The 25846-nt window shown below is 39.0% G+C and overlaps 2 protein-coding genes across 9 annotated transcripts in view; one reads left to right on the plus strand and one right to left on the minus strand.

Moving 5' to 3' along the window:
- The first annotated feature begins 439 nt into the window (after positions 1-439).
- Positions 440-14611, plus strand: hep (hemipterous). Of its 5 annotated transcripts, none has more exons than XM_017157703.3 (10): positions 440-1494; positions 4560-5053; positions 5120-5299; positions 5797-6017; positions 6089-6247; positions 8869-9338; positions 9585-10028; positions 11276-11791; positions 12309-12828; positions 13156-14611. In XM_017157703.3, exons 1-10 carry the CDS (start codon positions 1080-1082, stop codon positions 13292-13294), a joined length of 3558 nt encoding a protein of 1185 aa, XP_017013192.2. In that variant the 5' UTR covers positions 440-1079; the 3' UTR covers positions 13295-14611. The 5 variants fall into 5 exon arrangements, with proteins under 5 accessions (XP_017013192.2, XP_070075078.1, XP_017013223.2 ...); XM_070218977.1 differs by having other exon boundaries at positions 12384-12828; XM_017157734.3 differs by lacking the exons at positions 8869-9338; positions 9585-10028; positions 11276-11791; positions 12309-12828; positions 13156-14611 and adding an exon at positions 7285-7432 and having other exon boundaries at positions 442-1494.
- Positions 14612-17517: 2906 nt separating this feature from the next.
- The window catches only part of rsh (radish), a 121558-nt gene continuing 113229 nt past the window's right edge, over positions 17518-25846 (minus strand). Inside the window, exons 14-20 of one of the 4 annotated variants that reach the window (XM_044394509.2) lie at positions 25191-25321; positions 24911-25092; positions 22012-22235; positions 21161-21467; positions 19660-19872; positions 18405-18995; positions 17518-18320 (exon numbers count right to left, since the gene is read on the minus strand). In XM_044394509.2, the coding sequence (XP_044250444.1) occupies positions 18013-18320; positions 18405-18995; positions 19660-19872; positions 21161-21467; positions 22012-22235; positions 24911-25092; positions 25191-25321 (1956 nt within the window). In that variant the 3' untranslated portion in view covers positions 17518-18012. Of the gene's footprint in view, positions 18996-19659; positions 19873-21160; positions 21468-22011; positions 22236-24910; positions 25093-25190; positions 25322-25846 lie in introns of all 4 variants that reach the window. The other 3 variants (XM_070218853.1, XM_044394512.2, XM_070218854.1) reach the window with 3 other exon arrangements.

Consider the following 25846-nt stretch of genomic DNA (forward strand, 5'->3'; position numbering starts at 1 on the left):
ATATAGTAATCTGATTTTTACCTAAAATAGGTCTAATTTTTCTAAATCTGTAAAAATATATGAATTATTCCTAATATAGTATTATGACTTTGACCTTAAATAGGTATTTTTCAGACTAATTTTTCTAGTTCTTTAATTTTATAGTAAAACCATAGCAATAAGTTATTAAATACATAAGTTTGAAAATTGTTGAACTAATATTACTTAAAAATAAAACAAATGAAAAAATATTTTACATATACAAGATAATAATACATTTTACAATACAAAACTAGACTCCCTAAAAAGATAATTCATTTTAATACAATTTTTGGGTACTACACTTTGTACATTGTACACATTCTGCAATGGTATCTCTGCTTGGTTCAAGTCCCCGCTAAAGCTACGCCCATCTCTAGTTGCGGTATTTTCTCGGTATTTCCACCACATCCCCTGGCATAATTTAGTGCATTTGCGAGCAGCTCACACACTGTTTTGGATTTGTACACGATTTAGGCAGCAAAATTTTACAAAACCGAGTGTTCGAATGTGCCAGTGAACCGCCGCCTGCGGCCGCAAAACGAAACGATCGCCCAGAACCGAAAAACAACGCCCTCGAAAGGAAAACAGCCGTGGCAAACCTCCCGAAAAAAAGCGGAGGAAAAATCGCAAGTTGTTGTTGCCGTTTGCTGGTGAAAAAGAAAGAGAGAGAGAGGGCGCTGCGTGTGTGTGTGTGTGTGCGAGGGTGTCTCTCTCTAACGCACAGTGACTGTGTTTTCCTTTTTTTCGATTTTGTTTTTGTGGCCGCCAACCAAATCAGAAAATAAAATAAAACAAAAAGTCCAGCTATCTGTGTGTGTGTGTGTGCCGCCAAACAACAACAACAGCGACAAAAAACCGCGCACAACAAAACAATTCACACACACGCACCCTCCCCCGCCAGCGCGCTCGCGTGTGTGTGTGTGTGTGTGAGAGAGAGAAAAATCGAAGAAGTGCTGGCCAAAAAAAAATAGAAAAAAGAAAAATACCAAAAAAAACCCAATAAAAAACAAATAAATACGAACCAAAAGTCGCGAAATCATAAGGATAAATCCGGAAATATGTCCACCATTGAGTTCGAGACGATCGGCAGTCGGCTGCAGTCCTTGGAGGCGAAGCTCCAGGCGCAGAACGAGTCCCACGACCAGATCGTCTCCTCTGCCCGCGTTCCGCCCCTGGCCACATCCGCGTCCGCATCCGCCACCACATCCGCATCTTCGCACGGAATGGGAATCGGCTCCGGAATCAGCATAGCCCAGCGGCCAGCACCTCCAGTTCCTCATGCGACGCCCATCGCCAGTGCCAATGCCACCGCCTCGTCCTCATCCGCATCCGCATCTGCATTCGCATTCGCATCCGCCTCAACATCCGCATCTGCCTCATCCGCGTCCGCAGCTCCGTCGACGGGCGCCTTCGGCGGAACATACACCCCGCCCACAACCAGAGTGCCGCGAGCCACGCCCACACTGCCCCTGCGTAAGTCCTCCACTCCTCACTAGATCTCTAGATAATACTACTCATCTTTGCTTATCTATAAGAATTTAGAACAATAACTCTAGGATCTGAAGAATTCGTTTTTCTTAATGTTTAAATATCCCTAATCAAAGATAAATATCTTTCAAGGGTTTTATTAGTCCTATTAGTCCTACTTGATATTTACACATAAATAATAAAGGAAATGAAAATATAGGGGTTTTCTTTAAGGGAACAAAATTAATAGCCAATACTTATTAACAAGTCCTTTTAAATCCCGAAAAAAAATACTTAGAAATGGTTAACTATAAGATCTAAGATATATTGCTAATAATACCTTAAAATTCCTTCATTTAAATCTTATTGAAAGGTAATGGTTACTTTACAGAAACATATCATGGATTTTTATACATTCTAAAATTCAGGGGTACATTTATGTACTTCTTATCTAGTCTAAAAAGATTTCTAGATTTCAAATTTGTCGAAATTTCCATAAGTATCACTTATTAAATACATTTATCTGCATAATGAAAACGATCGTTCTAAAACGATCGCTCAATTCTTAATAACAAATTCATGGTTACTAGATTTTTACTTAAGTACTCCCTAATCATTTTCCGAGTAATTGCAAATTCCAAATTCCCTGTTTCGATAATGATTCCTAGAAAGATCAAAAACTTTCCTTTCGAACTTTAGACAGGTGAAATCGTTGTTGAGCTCTTTTTTTGACACATGCCGGCTTTAGTGCTAATATCTTGACCGCAACTGTGCGGCGCTTTGCGTTTAGTGGTAATAAAAGAGGGCTGCGAAAGATCGTGATACCCAAAAATGGTCACCAAAAAATCTATATATATTTATTATATACCAACCGCAAGCCACAAAACCATCTTTTGTCCGCTTTTGTGTAAATATTTTGTTAATAAATTATCATTGCCCAATAAGCTTCGTGTGTGTGAGTGTTTAAATTGTGATAAGAGAAGTGCTCATTTCTTGGCTTTTGCCTTTCAGCATTTGAATTCCGCCAACAAAGGGCAACCGCTATCGATTCCCATTCCCGACTGCATAACAGCTGCTCATAATCCCCCCTTCCACAGCCCATCAACCCCCTAACTCCCCCGGCTTTCCACTTTTCCACTTTTCCAGTCCCCCCATTTCTGTTCTGTTTTTCCGATTGCATAGATAAGACAGGCCAAGTGCGAACTACCCAACTTGTTTTCGGCCTTTTGTCAGGGCCCAAAAAAACCTCGTACAGTGGAATTAACAACCGTGCACTGCGACAATTTAATTTCGACTCGATTAGATTAACAATTCCTGGTACAAACGATGTTTTCCATGAACTCTAGAAAATGGTTAATGGGTTTTTGAATAATCGAATACATTTCCAGTCGATTAGATTAGTGGCTTTAGTTTCCATGAATTTTGAGAGTACCAAAAATGGCACACCGAAATTATAACCCAGTACGATTTTAATTGTTGCGTTAAAAATTATAATTAAATGAAATCAGGGTAATAGTTTTTTTTTTTAGCAGATTTAAATGTTTTGCATTCGATTAAATTGGTAGTTCTGAAACTATGAAAAATTGCCTAAAATTAAAATAGATTAGATTAAAATATTTAAAAAAATTTATTACAAAAGGTTTATCTCTTGAATAACAGATTAAATCATTGAAAATAATTAGCTTTTATGTAAATTATGCTATTATATTGACCCCAGCTGTATGTGGGCCACCCGCCACCCGCCACTTACCACCCACCACCCTTTTGCCCTTCTCTTTGGTCATACTTTTATGCCTCGTTTTGCGTATTTTTCTTATTGGATTTTCATCAAGTGTTTTTTTTGTTATTTATTTATTTACTTATTTTGCGTGTGTGCGCCTCTCTTTCTCTCCCGCTCTCTCGCATTGGTTACTTTTTGGCATTTCCGGAGTAATGTCTTGATATGCCCGTTATTTTTGTTGTTAGTATTTTTGGGTCTCACATTTCCTCTCCCCCGCCCCTCCGCACCCCCCTTCTGCCCACACTCATCGGCCATTCCGCCGTGTCTCCTCTTTCGCATGTTTACAAATAGCGTTATTTTTTATGACTTGCTGTTGTTGCAGTTGTTGTAGTTGCTAATTGTTGATTTGAATTGCTGCCAGGGAAAATAACTTCGCAAACAAAAACAAAATCGCTCTCATTCGCTCTTCCTCTTCGCGAGCACACACACACATACGCACGCAGAATGGCACAGTGGGCCATAACCGTTATTTGATTACAGGTCGATTGGAAATCAATTACAATTAGGTAAAAAATAAATTAAGGTTGTTAGCTGCTCAAAACAGTAATCTTATTTGATTTGGGGCCATTTTTGCCCAAGTAACACCCAAGTATCCTGATTTTCCACCTAAACAAAAATGGTATTTGGGTCATAAAAATAAATAAATAAATAATGGTCCAAATATGGATTGTCATACCTTTCTGAACTCGTTATCAAATTTTCAATCGATTGGCATTTAAACCTGGACATTTTATTTTTTGGCCATTTTTCGTAAAAAATCATGAGGTACCCCCTTAAAAAAAAATGAAAATTGGCGAAATTTTTATTTTTCCAATATCACCCGGAAAGTGTCATGGATTTATTTCTTATTTTGTTATCTGTTCAAAACAGTTTGTATTTTTGCTGTAGGATCATTTTTGGCCAAATTACAGCAAAAAAACAAAAAGGAAAAATTCAAAATTTGGCCAAAAACCCTGATCCTAATTTTTCACAAAAAATAATTCGTTTTTTTACCGTAACAATGGAAATATTGATCCAAATATGGAATGTCATACCTTTTTGAACTCGTTATTAAATTTCCAAACGATTCGTATTTAAATCTGGAAATTTTATTTTTTGGCCATTTTTCGCAAAAAATTATGATTTCTTTTATTATGTGGGTCCTATTTAACATTAATATGTATGCTATGGAAACTTATAAATATAAATTAGTTTAAGTTATTTTCATTATTGGGTAGGAACAAAAATGATAATTGTATTATAATTGATAAATTATACTAAACTCCCGGCTATTTCCATTCTCCCATTTCAGTCTCAAGCGGTCCCGGTGGCGGTGGCGGATTCAACCGGACGCGACCGGTGATACTTCCGCTGCCCACGCCGCCGCATCCGCCGGTTTCGGAAACGGACAAGAAGCTGAAGATAATCATGGAGCAGACCGGCAAGCTGAACATCAACGGGCGGCAGTATCCGACGGACATCAACGACCTCAAGCACCTGGGCGACTTGGGCAACGGGACCAGCGGCAATGTGGTGAAGATGATGCACCTGTCCAGCAACATGATCATCGCCGTGAAGCAGATGCGGCGCACTGGCAATGCGGAGGAGAACAAGCGCATCCTGATGGATCTGGACGTGGTGCTCAAGTCGCACGACTGCAAGTACATTGTCAAGTGCCTGGGCTGTTTCGTTCGCGATCCGGATGTTTGGATCTGCATGGAGCTGATGTCGATGTGCTTCGACAAGCTGCTCAAGCTCTCCAAGAAGCCAGTGCCCGAACAGATTCTGGGCAAGGTCACAGTGGCGGTGAGAAGAGGATTGCCACAGCTAGAGATCTCCCCACTAATTGCTTCCTTTTTTTGCATTTCACAGACGGTCAACGCATTATCCTATCTGAAGGACAAGCACGGGGTCATCCATCGCGATGTGAAGCCATCGAACATTCTGATCGACGAGCGTGGGAACATAAAGCTCTGTGATTTCGGGATCAGCGGTCGCCTGGTGGACTCCAAGGCCAACACACGATCCGCCGGCTGTGCAGCTTATATGGCGGTAGGTTATCCTCTCTAAGGAAACAATATTCAGGAAATTAGTAGGGAAAACCCTAGAGTTTAGCAAAAATGTATATGTTTTTAGAACAGACTTTCCCTTTTTACTTTACATTTCACTTTTAAAATGTAGGTTTTTGTTGATTAAATGATTAAAAGGCATAATATAAAATAATAGAAATAAAAATATTTCCGATAATTCCAGGGTAATATTTATAATATTTATTCATTCAAAAAGGTTGTATAATATTAAAGAATTTTGTATAATATTAAACAATATAGGTACCATTTCTTATTACAATAATAGAAACACAAATATTTCTGATAATTCCCGGGTAATATTTGTTCATTGAAAAGGTTGTATAATATTAAAGAATATTCCATTTCTTATAACAATAATAGAAATACAAATATATGCGATAATTCCAGGGTAATATTTATAATATTTATTCATTCAAAAAGGTGGCAAAATATTAAACTATATACCATTTCTTATTACAGCCGGAGCGCATCGATCCCAAAAAGCCAAAGTACGATATTCGCGCCGATGTGTGGTCCCTGGGCATAACGCTGGTGGAGCTGGCCACCGCGCGATCCCCGTACGAAGGATGCAACACGGACTTCGAGGTGCTGACCAAGGTGCTGGACTCGGAGCCGCCGTGTTTGCCCTACGGCGAGGGTTTCAATTTCACTCAGCAGTTTCGAGATTTCGTCATCAAGTGGTGGGTGGTGATAGTGCTTTTATTCGCTTGTTGATCAACCATTTAACCTGAAATCTCTTGTTCGCTTGCAGCCTCACAAAGAACCATCAGGATAGACCCAAGTATCCGGAGCTGCTGGCCCAGCCCTTCATACGGACCTATGAAATAACCAAAGTAGATGTGCCCAATTGGTTTCAGAGCATCAAGGATAGCCGGCTGCGCGCCAACGGCGATCCCAATCCGCTCCAGAGGTGAGCTCATCCTAGGACCAGATCCTTCAGCATTATTCCCACGAACCAACTATTCCCGGCTGATGATGTGTTGTGCCTGATAGATGTGGATGTGTGTGAATAGTGGGTGTGTCTGATGATAGTGTGCGGAGCGCTTTGTACTTTCCCCACTCTTCCGTTTCCGCTTCCGTTTCTGTTTCCATTTTCCGTTCTCTGTTCTCTGCTTAAAGCGCTTTTCGAGTTCAACAGGTAGGAGAGGAAAAACCATAAATCGCGTTGGAGAGCTCCAACTTCTGAACACCTAACCGTAGGATGGGTTTTTTCTAAGAACATGTTTTCGCTAGCCAAACTAATTTAAACTGCTTGCTCCTCCTTCATTATTTTTACTTTCCTAATATATTTAACCCTTGTTTTTGCCCATTTTTACTTTACTCCGGCAAGGCTAATTAACCCCATAAATCTACACTTAGTTCCTCTTTCGCTATCCTTTCCTTTTTCGGCATGTCTAGCTTCTTTGTTTCATTTTAGACACAGTAAAAAAATAAAAGTAATTTTTTAAAGAAATTAGATAGCAATTAGATGCTGATTTGTTGTACTACAATACATGCTCTTTCCAAAGAAAATCCTATATCATAACAATAAAAATATAATAATACATATATAATGCATTTACGTTATGAGAAAATCTATAAAAATTCTTTAAAATTTCTGGAACCCAAAAAAATAATATTCTAACTCGGTAAAACATTCTAAAGATTTCTTGATATCTTTATCTCTAATTTGGTGGAATTCTTTGGAAAGTGCATGTTAGTTCTTTTGTAATCTTGGTCCCTTTGCAACTATCTGTCTATCCTCTAGCAGCCTTTTACCCCACTTAGATCCCATTTCTTAGTATACATAAATAATGAGAAACCAAAAATGTATTATGAAATAATTAAAAAAACATTTTTATATATTTTTTCTCCTTTTTTGCGTTTAATTGACATTTTTTAATTTGAGTGTGTGTGTGCGATGTTTTTATTTTCCTTTTTCATCTTTTTTATTACCATTTTTTGTAGGTTACCTAATTCCTAATACCATTTCTTAAACAATAATGACAAACAATGAAAGAAAACAACCAATAAAAAAACATAATCTAACAAAAATAAATGCAAACGAAAAAGAAAAGAAGAAGACAAACTATAAACGAGAACCAAACATTAAAACCTATCGACATAAACTTAAAACGAAACAAAACAAAAACAAGAGCATTCAAGTAAAACTTGCAACCATCAACTCTATATACAGATATATAAACCTAAATATATATATTACCTATATATAAAGATAATGCCAACCAAACATAACTACTCAAAATACTACAAAATACTATATATAAAAAAAACTCCTCCCAATTAAAATAAAATTCAGTAAGTACGACGAGTTTATTATTCTTATTATTAGCCTTCTAATTATTGTTTTATACGTTAATCGTTATAAACGTTGTAAACACGCCACACGCTCTGCTAACTTTTATTTTAATATTTTACCTATTATTTATTAATTTATTAATTTGCCTTTGTTGATTCTTTGGTTTCGGTTTATTTTCGCATGTTTCTATCTTTGAGCTTGGCTTTGGCATTGGTTATCGTATTTATTTAATTTATGCTTTGTTTGTTTACCCATCTAGAAATGCTCATACACCAGAAAAGGTAATTTCACACTGATAATTTATTTTGTATTGCTTACTATTATTTTTAAGTTCACTTCATTTGGTGTGTCGCTGTCTCGCTACACATTTTCATTATCATTTTTCATTTGTACAGCACATTTAGGTTTCTTGCTTGATTTTGTTCCCCTTATCTTAAAAAGTAAGCTAGCTACTGTAATACAATTTTTAAAGGCCGGATTTTTATTTTAAGCACTCTATTTTGATAAATTTGCATATTTTATATTTTTTTCAGCTTTTTGGATATTTAAAAAAAATTGTTTAGGGTTCAAGTTCCTAAGAAATTCAACTATTACAATTTTTTCAATAAAAAAATGTAGTTTTTCTAAGAAATTACAATGTTTAGCTGGTTTTTAAATATGCCTAGGTAAAAGATATTTGTTAGAATTTTTATTTTTTATAAATGTTTTATATTTACAAATTGGGTGCCGTTTTTTTTTATAATTTACAACATTTTAATTTTAGGAAAATGTTTTTAAGAGGACATAAATGAACATGGATTTATTCTCTGCAGCCATTTTTCGCTTTCGCTCCTTCTGTGACCTCTAACCGTGTTTTCCACCTGTCGCTTACACACAACAAACACCCAAAACACACTCATCAAATTGTATATACAAGACACACACAACTCAGTACACATTACACATTCCAAATGCGACCACAGCTCATCTAAATGTGTTAGATAAATGTTGCCTTTGCGCCGCCGTCAATCTATGTACATGAAACCCGCCCACAAACCTCCCACCAGTTCCTGGATATTCCCATCTACCCATTCAATATATCCCTCTCTTAAAAACCCCTTTAAAGTCCCAACACACCACACAACCCTTCCTTCTGCCACTGGCGTACATTTGAGTGTGCTCTCATTTATTGGTCATTTATTGGTCATTTATAAATCAGTAATTAATTAAACTTCTCAATCGTTAATTTCCAGGGCCACGGCGACTGGAAGTGGAGGCGGTTCTGGATGCGGATCTCTCGCAGGATCAGGATCCGCAGGTGGATCAGGAGCCATCAAATATGGTAGGACAATGGCGCAGAGTCCCACGAATCCGCAGAAGACAATAAAACCCACTCAGATACCGAGTTACCAGCAGCAGCAGCAGTCGCAGTATTTCATGCAATCAGCCACACAACTACCTCAAACAACAACACCAACGGCAACGACAAACTGTTTTGGCGGAAGCGGAAACGGGAGAGGAAACGGAAATGGCAGCGGTAGCGGCAGCAGCAGCAGCGCCAGTCCTCTATCGCCACCCAGCGGAGGCGGCGGCGTCGGCGATCTCAACCGGCTGTATCGCAAATCGCCGTTCATGCAGCGAAAGCTGAGCAACGGATCGCATCATCCGCACTACAAATACAACGACGAGAGCCCCAAGAAGGAGTCCATGTTCAGTAGCATCGGTGGGTTGCGGGATCTATATTATTTATTCACAAAAAAATTATATAATTTTAGAATAATCCAAAAAAATTGGTTTTAATAACCTGAATTACTTGCCAGTCTAATGATTTACTTTATTTAATAATTATTATTAATGTGATCATTACTTACCTACAAAAAATGTGTATAATTTTAGAATAATTTACTTGCCAGTCTAATTTACTTTATTTACTTACTTTAAATTTACTAATCGTCCTCTTGAATTGCAGGTCAATCGATTCTACGCAATCTGACCACATCGCCCTTCAGCCAAAAGAAACACAATTCAGCAGCAGCGACTGCAATAACAATACCACTGCCGCACAACAACCAAACAACATTATTCACGGATGCCGCAACAGCAACAGCAAACGCAATTGCAACAGCGACGGCAACAACACCGCCAAATATTGCAGCTGCAGCAGCAGCAGCAGCGCCCACGACAACGCCAACAGCCACGCCCACTTGGCGCCTGCCAGCGGATAATTCCCAAGCCTACGACAGCTGTGATAGTAGTAGTAATGCGACCACGACCCTCAACTTGGCCCTATCCTCACCCTCGCCCTCGTTGCCGCGCAAGCAATTCGCCACGGAATCGCCAACCCTACAGCTCGCCAGTCAGCAGCAGCAACAGCAACCACAGCGATTGCAGCCGGGCAATCAGAGCCCCATAGGTAAATCCCTCAAAATCTTAGAATATATTCCAAGTTTATCTAATAAGTTATAAGTTGTTATAAGTTAGTTCAAAAATGAAATTAATAACACTATGCAGCATCAAAAATTTACCTCGATGAATGCTATATTTTTGGATTCGTTACGAATTCCCAATATAAACTGCGTTTTCCAAAAAGTTCCCCGACGCAAGGATTCTTAGCAAAAGGACCTCAAAGTTCGAAAAATGGTGAAATTGGCAAACTTTGCGGAGCTCTGAGAGGCAAATGGATGCATGGTTTGATTCGATGTTAAAGTTTTTTAAAAGATACACTCTTTATCTTTCAAACCCCATACTTAGAATAATTTTAGGTTTTTTTTTAAAGGAGAAACAAATTTTAGAAAACATAGTCAAAAAACATAAATGCATACAGCTGCGGTCAAAATAGTAGTAGTATTGCCGCCCTGTGTTTTTAAGGGTTTGATGTTGTCACTTTTTTTATCCAATTAGTCTAATAGTAAAATTATAATCAATACAATATTACCGGGAAAAGACCAATTACAACAACAAACTTTTAAATAAACAGGCGGCAACACTACTACTATTTTGACCGCAGCTGTATGTTTTTAAGTTTTCTGACTATGTTTTCTGGAATTTATTTATGCCTTAAAAAAAATCCTAAAATTATTCTAAGTATGGGGTTTGAAAGATAAAGAGTGTATCTTTTAAAAAACTTTAACATCGAATCAAATCATGCATCCATTTGCCTCTGAGAACTCCGCAAAGTTTGCCAATTTCACCATTTTTCGAACTTTGAGGTCCTTTTGCTAAGAATCCTTGCGTCGGGGAACTTTTTGGAAAACGCAGTTTAACTTGGGAATTCGTAACGAATCCAAAAATATAGCATCCATCGAGGTAAATTTAAAAAGCACTAAAAATGCTGCACAGTGTAATTTATTATTCTTACTTTTGTTGTGCCCTAAGCATTTATTTTAGAGCTTTGTAACATTTATACACATGATTTTTAATAGTTAACTAATTAAATATTAGCTAATTCTATGTAATTGAGTGCTGTCTAAAAACCTTGAGTATTCTTGGATAGAAAAATATTTGCTTTATTTAATAAAAATGCTAATAAAATGTATCAAAAAAAAAATTAGAAAAATTTAAGAACACAAGTGAATTAGTATTTAATTTTTTATTTATTATTAATAGTGTTAAATTATTTTAGACCTTTGTAACTCACATATGATTGCTCGTTTATTGCAGTGCTGCAGCGCTTCTACCACCAGCAGAACCAGCTGCGCGAGAAGGAGGCGGCCGAGCGGTATCAACAGCAGCGCCAGCAGCCGCAGACCATCGGAGTGACCAGCACGAATCCGTTTCACAGCAACTATGTGCCGCCGCCGCCATCGACGCACTCGACCTCTAGTCAGTCCTCCACGCAGTCGACGTGTTCGCAGATCGCCGTCAATCCCGCCAGCCTGTCACCATCGACGGGATCAGGAGGAGATGCAGCAGCTGGTCACTTTGGAGCCGGTGGCAATGGTGAGCCGTTGCAGTACCAACCGCTGCCCATTGCCGCCGAGGCAACGGCGACGAGTCCCACGCTGCTGCCCAGATCCCCGGATCCTCAGCAGTCGGACTACGGCGCTGGCGGCAGTTCCATGGTGGCCAGCAAGCTGAGCAAGCTGTACGCCCGCCGGCAGCTTTTGGGCCAGAGTTCGAGCAGCGGGGCGAGCAGCAGCAGCCTGGATGGATGCTCCCGCGAGCAGCACGATGCTGGTGAGCCACTTCTCATGAATTTAGCAATTAAATTGCCATATCATAGTTCACGAAATATGTTTTTTTACTACATAAAATACTTATTTAATTTTAAAAAATATTCTAAATATTAATCTGCAATACTTCTGGTTTCTTATTTTGACAAATGGTATTTCAATCTATTTAATATATGAATTTTTCTTATACATTTTTTGTTTTGCAATTCAATTTTAAATAAATATAACAAAAGCCTATTCTTATTAAATACATACTATTTAAATATGGATTTAAATCTATACTACTTTCAACACTATATAAATATTTAATATATTATAGTATATTTGATTTCGCTTTGAACGCTATTAATTTGCGCTTGTATTTATACATTTTCCATTTCCGTTTCGTTTCATTCTCTCTTCGTTTTCTGCACACCGCACACCAAAAACTGCACTGCATCACCATGAAATCACCACCCATCATCACTTCACTCAATTCATCTTCATCCAACGAATCCAAACGAATCGAACCAATCGATCAGGCTGGTTCAACACCCTCGCCGGCGCCATGAAGCGGCAGTTTGCCACCTATGTTAAAACCCAATTGAATTCCACAGCCACGTCACCGGTGGCGGCGTCGGCGGCGTCGGCCAGCATGGATCGGGATCAGGAGCCAGTGCATCCGCAGCCGCCGGCCTACAGGAGCATCGTGAGCAACAACGGCAGCGGCGGCAAGTCCTACTACTATCGCACCCTGTCGGCGGCCAGCAGCAGCAGCAACACCAGCCAAAGCACTTCGCCGACGACGGAACCTCTGCCTGGTGGCGGCACCAGCAGCTTCCTGCGACGCTACGCTAGCAGCGGACCAGGAATGACCAGCAGCGGCGGCGGTGGCAGCATCAGCACGCCGCCCAGTCCGCACATCTTGGCCGGATTGGATCGCAGGCACCGCAGTCCGGATCCACCGCCGCGCTACAATCGCGGACAATCGCCGCTGCTGCTGCGCAAGAATCTGCTGGAGCTGAGTGGCCAGCCTCCTGGCTCGCCGCTTCTGCACAGAAGGTGGGTCTAGGGTTTGGATAGCCATTAGAGAGCAGGATTAAACTAGTTAAAGTACTCATTTGGACTTATCTTTGAAGTTTTCCAAGTTGTATAGATTTTTGTTCTGAAGAATTCGCGGATTTATCCTCTGTACAATTTATAAGATCTTAATATTCGAATATTAGACGTTTGCAGTCTTCCAAGTTTGCTTAATTCAAGGTTATGTAGATTTTTGTTCTAAAGAATTCGCGGATTTTTCCTCTGTAAAATTTATAAGATCCTAATATTTGTAGAATAGACTAGGCTCATGCCATCCCGCTCTGAATCATGTCTCCCTCTCCATTTCAGATATGTTTCGGCCTCGCCACCGCTGCCGCCGCCGCGTCGGGGATCCGAAAGCGTGCCGGGATCGCCGCAGCACTTCCGCACCCGCATCCACTACACACCCGAGCCCCAGAGACGCATCTACCGCACAATAGATCAATGAGTGGCGCTGCAAATCATGGTCATGTGATGCTGGTACGGCTTCGACGACGATGCCGCCGGTGCCGCTGATCATCCGGAGGGGGCAGAGCTGCTGGAGCCCATCTCCCTGCCCGCCGTCGCGGCGTCAGCGGCCGGCGACTCGCTGTCGATGCCGGCATATGCCGATCCGACTGGGATGAACCGGCGCATCGGTTGCGGTATCGGTCGTCGGACGTGCTCGGCCAGCGGATCGTATGCCAGCTTGTATTCGGATAGGAATGAATGGCCAGGAGGATCTGGATCAGGACCAGGATCAGGATCTCGATCTGAAGCTGCAGCTGGTGCGGCGGGAGCATCGACGACGATCAGAGCTGAATACCCGTGGACATGTGATTGATGACAAACGAAAGTGTTCAAAAGTCTTATACGTGTTTAAGTGCTTGAGCCAGGCAATCTGCTAAGCAATCAGATTCGTTGCGCAGCTCCAAATTGTACATAGACATATATATATCTGGGAGGATCTATATAGACACATCCGATACTAGTGCAATAGTTGAAAGCAATTCTGTTCGAAGCCCCCTGTATCCAAATCTATTCCCTCTTATATACATATATCTCTTTATCTGTGTCTGTATCTCCTTCAATGGTAACTCTGTAACTCTGTAATCAAAAGTTTACACTTTACACAACGTAAATTATTTAACCGTAGCTCTAAAGAACAACAACAAAATAGCTAAATCGATGATATATGGCGAAAATCCAATCCATAATCCAACAGAAAGTATAAAGGAAAGAAATTCAAATGATTTGTAGCTTTGTATATAGAGAAGAGAGGAGGCGAAGTGCAAAGAGTCGTTGCATTTGCTTTTGCTGTTTGCAATTTGTTTTAGTTTATACATTTCATTAAACATCAACTTGTATGCTGAGTGGAAGGGAAACCAACAACAACAACAACAAAAACAAACAAACAACATTAACAATGGAATTATTGTACTGATTATTATAATTGTTTAATTTATTATGTAAGCGGCAACAAGCAACAATTCAAATTCAATTTTCGTTTTGTTTTTCATTTAAAAAGGGGTGGAAAGGATTGGTTATTTCTTCGAGAATATAAGCAAGTCTGAAGATAAAAACTGCTCAGATTAACGGAACAATTGGAATTGCTTATGTACGGGGAATAAAGAAAGCCATTCGAGTTTTTCGAGATATTTTAGAACAGCTTCAGGTGCTGAAACCCAAAGGCCCGAAACCATTTCTTCTAGTTCTTAGCTTCCACCCTTCCAGTTAAAAGAAATAAAAATAAAAACAAAACAATAAATCATTATACCGAAACCAGAGAACTTTGTTTTACTTTGATTTCAGGTAGTTAAAAAATATCTTTGGAAAATATATATTCTTACTTACCTCTTACCATAAAATTAAAAATTGATTCTTGTAATATTTTTTTACTTTTATTTTATTTTTTCCTGTTATGCTTGGCTCTGGCAATTACAACATTTATTTAGCATTATTCCGCATTCAATTGAGTTTTGTTCTTCAATTAAACAAATGTATTTTTTTGTTAGTTTTATCTGTTTTTTATGTTCTTATTTTTTGGCTATATTGTAGATATCGTCAGCTCAAAAGGAGTCGCGGCTTCACACTGAGTGGGTGTTTTGTTTTTCGATTTCCTGCCTGTTTTGTTTTCTCTTCAAGTTATCTGCTATCAAAAGTATGCCCCACTTGCACCACTCTGCCTGCCGGTGGTTGGGTGGGTTAATTACGGCAGAGGGGCGGTGGGCGGTGCTGATCTGCTGATCGGAACAAACGTATGGAAACAGCACTTATTGTTTATTTTCGGTATATCGGATATCTGCGGTAAATACATTTATATTAATCAGATGAGTACATTCAGTTCAAACAGTATATTTGAGTCGATAGGGCGACGGTAAAAATACAGCTATGCTTTATGCCCATTTAAACCTGTTGCTATTTGTTTTTCTGTAGATTAATCAACACAAAAAAAAAACTTACAACTTTTGTATAACTAACATTAAATTGAACGGCAATCGGCCTTCTCTGTTTCTGTCTCAAAATACTTCAAAGAGTGTTTTCATCAAAACTTTTGCCTGTCACTATTTTCCAAGACCCTAATTTTATTTTTCAGTTTATTATCTTTTTAGTTCTTGTTTAGCTGTTCTTTTTTGTTTTGTTTTAAACATTAATAGTTATTCGGTTTTCGCACATTGAAAGCGTTTATTTATTGGTTTCCGGGGCTGTTTTCTTCGAGGATTTAATATTTTAATTGCTTACACTTATGCTTATATATGTATGACCTGCCAGACACTTGATAAACTTGGTTGTACAGTTAGATATTGAATTTTGATATATGCGTCTTTGAACATTTAAGTGAAACCCTTTTGGAAATGCTGCCGTTTACATTTAGTTTTCCTGTTGCATCAGATTTAGCTTTGTTTATTTTATTGATCAAAAATTGGGCTTTTCTCACTTGAGTACGAGATTGGCAACTGAAGAATTCGCGTGGGGCAAGAGTTTGTCCCTAGATTAAGTATACAGAAATAAAATGCGGTTAAAGGCGGTAAAAGTAAGTGGAATTAAAATTATGAACCTACTTTCAGAGAAGTGGAATTCAATAATACAAAATGTTGTGCAGGATTGACTGATTTCCCAGGGGATCTATAAAACGATTTTGACTATGGATCTTGTATATTTTACTTAACACATTGTTAGGATCTCTTATTTGGTTGTATATTGTGTTTTTTAGTTTAATCTATGGTTTGCTTTGGCCTTCTACGGCCCTAAGTTGAATTTCTGTTCAGGTTTTCTGGGGTTTTTCGGTTCCAATCTTTCGGAAGTAATTCCAATTTGGCTGCTTTGCTCTTGTAGAGATTGTTTTTAGATATATTTTTTGTTTTTTTTGCGGGGACTATTTCTTAGGTCAAGTACTTTATTGGCTATACAAACATACACTTAGATATTGCACTTATGTAACGGTTTTTCTGGTTCTCTGGACTCTCGTAATGGTAATTTTACAGTTTAGCATAACTATAGTTACCAGTATTTAATGTACAGGCCTTGAAATGTAGATACTTATTTATAATATGCTTCCTTGGCTTTTGGTAGTAACAAATGAACAGACAATACAAAAAACAGAACAAAAAAAGCGTTTAAACAGTTACACAGATTATGCTTGCAATTCTCATGAACATTTAAGTACATCATATAGTATTTTCTTAGGTAATAAATTGGGTAACTTTTGGGGTTTTTTCTTTGTTTACTGAAGGAATTTGGAATGGGGAACTGGAATAGGAGATGTGAAATGTGTTCTTTTGTTCAGCTTACATTGTTCAATAACATTGATTAAAAAAATTCTTTTACCTTTTATATTCATATTAATTTGGTTTCCTTTTTTTTTTTTAGTTTTAAGTCTTTGTTTTACATCAGTAAGCGTTTGTTTTTGTTTTCTTTTCTGTTTTTTCCTTTTTTTTTTGCGAATGCTTTTCCTTGCTGCATTTTATTAAATTTTTTTTTGTTATCTTCGATTGCGTGGGTATCAAAAATCGAATGCCACAGAGGTTGCTTAACAGACTAGTCAATCGTACGATCATGTTGGATAATACTTGTAGAAAATTCTTATGCCGTTGCCAGGATCTGGATCTGGATCTGGATCCTCCACCATTATCTTTTGTAGAGGGGGGCGGGAGGGGGTGGGGTTGGGCCGCCGTCTCCCTCCGCTCTCTCTCTATATATCCCCCTAAAAATCGGGGGCTCTTGTCATTCCGGGGTGAATGTAAGAGTTAACAATGTCAGTTTCGATTTGGATGGTTCGGGCGTCTCTTCGAGCAATGGGTCAAACACACACCAAAAAACACACACACAACCAGTCACACACAGTGATCAGAAGTATCTTTGCAAGTATCAATCATTTCCTACCTAGGTATAAAAATTTAGTTTTAGAAAAATTCCTTTTACAATATTTTATAATTATAAAAAAGAAAACAACTTTATGAGAATATATTTAACTTTCACAAGCGAAGCTTAAAAATGTCCACCCGCGGGCGCCAAATGATTTAGAAGTAACTCGAGGAACTGAAAAAAATAAATTTCGAATGAAAATTAGAAGTTAAAAAATATAAATATGTTTTATTTAAGCTAAGGCATGTGGTTAGTGATGTTGAAAAATGAAGCGATGTAAGAAAATATTTGGCAAATGAAAACTTACAAGATTCAGAACTGGAATAGAATTAATTTTAATGTTATGTAAAATATCAATATTCCTCCAATCACTGAACAGATTCACTCGTTAAATAGATCAAAAATTCGCCATTTAATTTTTGTACATTTTTTTTACACATATGTAGGCCAATTTTTGTAGGATAGTTTGTTACGAGGCTATAATTCTCAACTGGTTCTAGCTGCACCGTGGTGATAAATTCGGAATTACGGAAAAGGTGGTGTTTTTTTTTGGCGAATTTCTGTATAATCGGTTTAGATTTAAACTCACTCAGAAATTCGCCATTTAATTTTTGTACATTTTTTTTACACATATGTAGGCCAATTTTTGTAGGATAGTTTGTTACCAGGCTATAATTCTCAACTGGTTCTAGCTGCACAGTGGTAATAAATTCGGAATTATGGAAATAGTGGGTTGTTTTTTTTGTTTTGGCGAATTTCTGTATATTCGGTTTAGATTTGAACTCAGTCACACGAGGGGGAGGGGGTCACACACCCATTGACTTAGTAACGCCGACCGCTGCCGCTGCTGCCGCTGGCGCATCCGCCGTCCCCGCTGCTCCCGCTGGCCCCGTCGGCCGCCCATCTCTTGCGGCGCGCCTCCTTGGCGGCCTGCATTTGGGCGGCCACCCGACTGGTGCTCGGCGCATTATCGAAGCTGGCATACAGCTCCACCTCCTCGTCGGCGGCGTCGCGGGGCGGATGGGATTGGTTTTGCATCTCGAGGGCGGCGGCCAGGGAGGCCATGGCATACGCACGGGCATCGATGGAGGATTGGTTCTGATTCTGATTTAGATGGTGATGGCTACTGGCTACTGTGGCATCCGAATCCGATTGCTGCTCCTGCTGCTGCTGCTGCTCCAAATCGAAACTCACATTCTTACTGTCTCATCCACCCCGGTGGACCTGGACGGTGGCCTCGGCGGACTCCTGCTGGCGCAACTGCTGACGGTACGCATCCAACTCGGGCATCCGGTAGGTGCCCAGATTCACCTGCACCATGAGCGTCTCCATGATGCGTTCGTTCTTCATCGACTTGGAGGGCAGGACGACGGTGAGCAGCTCGCTGGGCGAAATGCGGCACAGGTTCAGATCCCGCGTCAGCCGCTCCATGATGCACTCGAACTCGAACTGGGTGTCCTTGTTCGGATGGTTCTTCAGCTTGCCCACCTTGTGCTGCGCCCACGCCAGCATCGCCTCGAATTTGCGGATCTCCGGCGTCTGCAGCTCCCGGCACATGATCATCTGGACCATCGATTCGGAGAGATGCAGGAATTCCGGGCACTTGAACAGCGAGTGCGCCTTGCTCTCCACGAACGACAGGATCATGTTGACCAGCTCGGAGGCGGATGTGTAGCGCCAGTAGTAGTTCTCCAGCGAGATGAGCATCGGGCAGACCACCTCGATGCGCAGGAACTGCTTGCAGTGGTGGAAGCACGCCTGCAGCAGCTCCGGCAGGTCGTAGTGCTCGGCGGCGCACAGCAGGCCTGCAAAAATTAATATTTCGTTTAAGTTATAACCTTAATAAATAATAGATTGAAGATTAAAAGATTATAATTTTTGATATTTTTTTTTAGTTTCAAGCGATTTTTGCCTGAAATAAAACAGTTTTTACTTCAACGACTCTATAATTCCCAACTGGTTCTAGTGGATTTTTGAAAAATTTATTTGTTGCATTTTTTGTTTACATTTTTATGTGCTGATTTGTGGAGTGGCGTTTAGTATTGGGTTTCAATACATTAAAGAACATACATTTCATATTTTTTTTAATTTAAAACTTATTTTTAAAATAAAGTCTGCGCGATTTGCAATTAGTTACCATTTTGATGAACAAAATTGGATTTGGATTGCTCAATATTATTATTTTCAAGACAATTTTAATTTAATTTAATTTTGTTCATTCAAGAGCGAATTTGGGTGTTTTTATTTTATTTTTTTTACTTTTTTAAATTTAAACATAAAAAAACGATAAATGAAAAATATATGAATGCTCTATTAAAAGAATGGTCGATAAACAATATATTTTTAGTGTAAATATATTTATAAAAATATTAGTTTTACCAAGAATTCGCGGTTACAGTTTTGTGAAATTCAAGAGAACCGATCTAAAGAATTCGCGTTCCCCCGAAATGCTTCGATATATTTATTTACCTGGTATGGAGACGCAGGTCAGCGGACAGGTGCCCGTGTGCAGGTAGTCGAGCAGAACCCGGAACGTGTCCGGATCGAACTCGATGATGTTGAACTCCGTTTGGGCCAGCTTGGCGCGATCGACCTTCTGGGCGTCGGCGCAGACGGAGAGGCGTGGCACGGCCAGCTGGTTGTTGCCCGGCTTGTCCTTGTCCTTGTCCTTGCTGTCCCTGTCTGCAGGCGCCAGTGGGTGGTGTTATCGAGTGGGAGGGGCAGTCGGTCATTGGTCAGCGGTTGTCGATAGTCAATTGGTGATCGGTAATCGTCGGAATTAACGAAATCGAAATAAATCGATTGCAAAGCAAAAACCGCAAATCATAAGGGCAAATCAAATCAAATGTCAGTCGGCAATAAAATAATTGGTGAAACCAAAGGCATTAATTTAATAAGTTTGTGTTGAGTGGCGTGAGCGACGGGTTTTATTTTATTATATATATTTTTTTTTGGTTTGTTTTTGGGAGAGGTGAGGCGTTTGGCGAGTCACGTGAGATGAGAAAATGACAAAATTTTGTTTGTTGTTTAATTTAAATCATTTTGTTTGTTGTTTCACGTTGAATGGATTTTTTGTTGAGATTAACAGAAGAGAGATAGAGAGATTTAGAGTACAGATTGTAGATATAGAAAGTAGTGGAAAGTGTTAGGGGAAGTTAGAGTTCAAAACAGTTTGGTGTCGAATCCAATTGTTTAAAAATGTTACATAACAGTAAAAATGCAAGCAGTTGTGGTGAGTATATGCGAAATGGCGTGGAATGTGGGCATGTTTTGTGGTGAATATTAAGTATACGCAAAACAAAGTCATTTTAATTATTTAAAAAATAAGTAATTAATTTAAATAAATTATAGAAAAGAATTAAAAAGGTATTTGGGCGGGTAAAAAAAAAGCATCGGCAATATACACGTACAAATGATTTGTGGATGATGATATTTGGGTTTTTGGGTATATTTAAAATCACACCAAGTGCAGTATAAACAAAACAGAGAGTGGGTAGTTATTTGGCCAATTGTACAAGGGATGCATTGTAAAAGATTTTGGCAAACGAAGGAGCCACGTCCAGAATATTTTATGCGATAAACCAAGGGGTAACGAAAGAAACACAACAATGAGGTTTGGTGTTCGTTCGACACAAGACATTCGATCGGGTGTTATATATATATATTTAAAAGTCAGTTGAGATCGGAGAGGGAGTTTTTGTTTTTTTTTTAGGCAAAGATGTGCGGCGTGCGATTTTTGAGTTGCAGGTTTAAGAATTTGTTTTTTTTTTAGGATGCAAAGTTCAAGTTTTAGTTTATTTTTTGTAAGGACGCAAGGACGCAGACGGTGGACGTATACGTAATGTGGAAATGCGGAAAATCAAGTCAACACAAGTCGCACAGGAGAGAGAGGAGAGAAGAGAACAAAAGAGAGCGGAGAGAAAAGAACACGCATCGATATGGTTGCATTGCACCGACTGAAAACCCTTACTCGAACAATCTGTCGACGAAATCCACTTCTTCTTGTCGTCGGGATTCAGCTGGTTGGTGTTCTTGTTCCGTATCGATCGTCCCCATCCGGCCGTAATGGTCCCCAGCCGGGAGAAGGCCCTCTTCACCATCGGCGACGAGGGCACGCTCTTCGGCCGAATGGAATCGGAGTCGGGAACGGTCAGGTAGTTGTTGCTCTTGGGCTTCTGGTTCTGCGGGGAGACCAGCGAGGGAGCCGGCCGGGCGAAGATCTCCGCCACGGGAATCTGCGGCGATCCGAAGCCCGTCTGGATGCCGTATAGCATTTCCTGGAAATTAAATCAAATTTTTATTTAATATTTTTACTAAAATTGTGTTTTTGAAATTCAAGACAACAAGAAATCAAAGGAAAAATACACTTTTGAACTTAAAAATATTTAAAATGGTTTAATATGTTAGTTATTTCTAATTCTAAGTGTATTTCTAATTTCTGCTAAAAATTTAAATTAAAATTCCAGAGCAAAAATAAACATTTAAAGGTCCTGAAATGAAATATGATAAATAAATAAGATAAGAATAAATAATGTAGAACTATTTAAATTTTAAATACTAAGCAATGCCTTAGAAACTGTTTTTTTTGTTTACTAGGCTAAACGAAAGTAAAAGTTATAGTCGTTGAACGTAAAGCAGAATTAGCTGGCGTCATATTTTGTCTGGCCATCGTTTAAAAAAGGCTATAAAATGTAAGCACAATACGTTTGAGTGTCCTCGATTTCAAAGGTGGAAACATTGCGTATGAGTAACCTTGAAACAGCCATTTCATTACTCATACGCACCGTTGTCTGCCTTGGTTTTTTTATCGCTGATACTAACCTGAAATACTCGACTCCGCACACCAAGAATGGCTCGGACTCCGATAAATCGAGCCTTCTGCTTGGACTGACCCACCAGGAAGACGACATCGAACAGATGGGCGTTGGTCAGGCACGATGGTTCTTCGTTTAGGAATACGCGGGTAAAGTCCTTGGCCAGCTGATCGTAGTCCTCGAATTGATCGCGAACGGAGTCCAGAAGTGGCGACGAGGGTCGCATGTGACCTGCGGAAAACAGATTGGGGGGTTTTTCCCTATCAGTCGGATATCTTTTCAAGTGTTTCTCTATTCAAAAGTCATTGCTTAAAAATATTGGGATGTATTCGCTGAAAGAAATTCGTTTTAAAAGTTAAAAACCATGCACATGACATGTAAAATTTATCTTTTTAATAATATTTCATACAAAAATTGCGTACAAATCTAGAATTATTTTACATATTTTTTAAATATTATAAACGGGTTAAGGCACCACCCTTAAACACTTCGAGGCCTTCCAATCACACACATTTAATTGCATTCTGAGTGGAATTCATGAAGGTGAATGCAATAAGCAAACACAATCAAATAATTGCAATTGGGAGACATGGGTTCAATAAAGTCTTCACTGACCAATATAATTGAACGGTTCCTGGGAGTATATGTACATATGTGCATACAGCTGGGGTCAGTTAAAAAATCATACAATTTTATTAATTTATTTATTTCTTTTGACTAATTTCTACAATATTACCTACCAATTAATGTTCAAAAAACGCAGATTTTAAATCTGTTATGCCTAATTATTTATCTTTTCATTTTTAAAGTCATTTATTAGTAATTTTAAATTCCTTGGAAATTATAGAAATATTTTGAATACAAAGTTTCATTAGATTATTTAGTAGCTTTAGTTATTTTATTTTTTAAATTCATTGCTAGCTTTAAAAAATTGATTTTTTTGTCTGATCCTATTAACTTGAGCTCAGCTGTATTTGCAGATATGTGGAGTCCGAAATTTATGCAGTTCCCCAATCGCATTGAGATGAAAATGCCAAACTATTGGAGCAGTAATTTGCATAATTTCCATTCCGATAGTTCCCATTGGGGATCACTTCCGGGTTGTCTCAGTGTGTGTGTGTGCGTGTCTGTGTAAGTGTGAGTGGGGGGAGTGTGTGTAAGTGTGCATGAATAAATCAAATTAGATTTGTGTTGTCTAGTGCAACAAATAGCAACAAATAAATAACAAGAAAACCAAACAAAATCACAACAAACAAGAAACAGCAAGCAGCAACAGCAACGACACAGCACCAACAACAACAACAGCAACAACAACAACGACAATGAGAAGAACAACATCCTTGGATGGGTGGTTTTTTGGGTGGTGGTAGGTGGCCTAGGGTGGCTGGAACAATAGATATCCCCCCGCTGATAAAATAACACAGGCATGAACAATATTTCTTGGCCGGACAAGTGTCGGTGTGTGTAGATAAAGGATGAGCAGATTGTCCTTGTCGGGGGGCCAAAGTTGACAAGAGAGAGGGAGAGAGAGAGACAGCGAGAGAGAGAGACGGCACTGTGATTGCCTCGAGCGACGACTGCACGTTTCCGGTGGGCACAAACACAGCCGGATGTGTTAATGGCGGAAACGGAAGTGTCAGTGTGTGTTTCTCCCTCCCTCTCTCTTTCCCTTCTCCCTCTCTCTCTCTGCGGGTAAAAGTTGAACCGAAAGCAAGACAAAACGATTAATCAAACATACTCGCACAGAAAACCGTGTCACAAAGGACCAAATGCAAATGTCCTTTTTTCTATTTCCTTTTTTTTCGGCTGCCAGTAATGCCTGCAATTTGTTCTCGCGATTTGTTTATAAATCTCCTTAAAGTCTCTGGAAAAATATACAAAATCCTGGCGACTCGCTTTAAGGATGGAAAAGGAAATGCACGGAAGAAGGTGGCAAACTAAAGGATATACTAAGAATTTTTTCTTAATTTATGACCAAACTAACTCTGTTATTTACAATTGTGTTATATTTACACTTTTAATTGTGACAATTCCTAACTCATTCGACACGTAACAAGTTTATAAATCGATCGATATTTATATAAAATCAATTAAAGTTAAAACGAAATCAAATTGGAGATTTGTTTGCAAACCTTTTTTTATTTTTTGGTCAACAATAACTAAAATAAATTATTTTTGGAAAATAAAACAACAAATAAAATAGTTTTTAGATTTTCTTATGAACCCTAAAACCCTAAAAATGCTTTTTTTGCAGAAAACTTATATATTTTTTTGATTATATAAATAACTGTATGCTTGTTCTTTTGCTTATCAAACCCCAAAGACATTTCTGCTCTTATAATGATATTCTTCGCTTGTAATAGAAAACAATACCCAAAGATTTGCCCCCTTGATTTTTTTTCAAGGAAAATGTAAATATTGAGGAGTCATTCGTTGAAGGCAGGCAAAAAGAATCATGCGGGTGGAAAGGAAAGAAAGGGGCGTGTTATTGGGCGTGGGGGCGTGGGGCGTGGCACACATACTATGCCTCGCACACAGGTGCAACATGGCACAACACGACGTGTGTGTGAGTGACGATGTCGACAATTGCAGATGGTGTAGTTGTTGCAGTAGTTGTTGTTGCTGTTGGCTCTCAAGTTGTTGCTGTGGTTGTTGCTCTGAGTATTTGTTGTTGTTGTTGTGTCTGTGTGTGGTTGTAGTGTTGTTGTTGTTGTTGTTAATATTATTGTTTGTGTTGTCATTCCCATTGTTATTGCAATAGCAGCAAATGTTGTGCATTGCCGTTGGCAAATGTTGCAAGTGTTGCATGTGCTGCAAGTGCAACTGCTGCTGTTGCTGCTGCTGTTCGTGATGTGTATTGTTGTCTAGGACTCGGGCATGCAACATTTTGATATATTCATCCTCACCGATCGGCCGCCAGCTGCCCCGTCGATATGGCTTGGGTATCTGTCCGGTTTCCGCGTGATTCGATAGATTCATCACCAGATCCTCGAGCATCTGCGATCGCGTCCGCTCCTGCATTCGTGCGAATTTCGGTGCCGAATACGAGGCCCTCTCCCCGTTGACGATCTTCGTCAGCAGCCATTCCCTGCAGGGTAGTTCAGAGTTCAGAGTTTTAGGGGTTGGAACGGGGGGAGACTTGAGAGGTTTCGGTTCCCAAGAGGAGGTTTCTGTTTCCAAACTCACCGGAACATCGGCCCCTTCTCGAAGACGGACTGCTCCCACAGGTAGGGCTTGTAGGCGCCCACCTCGTCGCGCGTCACCACGGACACCTCGTATCTCGTCGGCTTGTGCTTGATCCTAGCCGAAACACGAACCTATTGGGAGTGGTATAAGTATATTTTTGTATTTTATTTCAATTCACTATTTCAATTATATTAACTTATATCATATCTTACAGAATATAAAGCACGAAAATTATTATTTTAACTATTAACTATCCGAAAAATAATAACTAATATCACTAAATCTACAGCATAAGTATAATAAATTAATAGACATACTTATAAAGCTATTTTTTTAAAATATAAAAAAATATAACAAATAATTGAATTTTGTGTTCTGTTACTGTTCCAATTATATTAACTTATATCATTAAATCTAGACCACGAGTATAATAATTTAATATACTTATAAAGCTATTTTTTTAAATGTTAAATAAATAAATAACTGAAATATTTTTGAAGTATAAAAACTTCTCTATAAATCCCTATATAATTTTTAAAAATAACAGAAACAGAAAATATTTTTATTACTTTTATATTTTTAATCATATTGTCTTTGCCAAATCTGCTAACCTAACTGCAAATCTAGTGTGTTAAATCTATTAATTAAAATGAGTA

The sequence above is a fragment of the Drosophila takahashii genome, chromosome X (assembly GCF_030179915.1).
Source record: "Drosophila takahashii strain IR98-3 E-12201 chromosome X, DtakHiC1v2, whole genome shotgun sequence".
In the NCBI taxonomy this organism is placed as follows: Eukaryota; Metazoa; Arthropoda; class Insecta; order Diptera; family Drosophilidae; genus Drosophila; species Drosophila takahashii.

Excerpts from the sequence above, each read along its gene's own strand:
- hep (XM_017157703.3), top strand. The coding sequence starts at position 1,080 with ATGTCCACCATTGAGTTCGAGACGATCGGCAGTCGGCTGCAGTCCTTG. Across the intron at positions 9,339-9,584 it reads GTCCATGTTCAGTAGCATCG|GTCAATCGATTCTACGCAAT; the intron begins GTGGGTTGCGGG and ends CTTGAATTGCAG. Across the intron at positions 12,829-13,155 it reads TCGCCGCTTCTGCACAGAAG|ATATGTTTCGGCCTCGCCAC; the intron begins GTGGGTCTAGGG and ends TCTCCATTTCAG.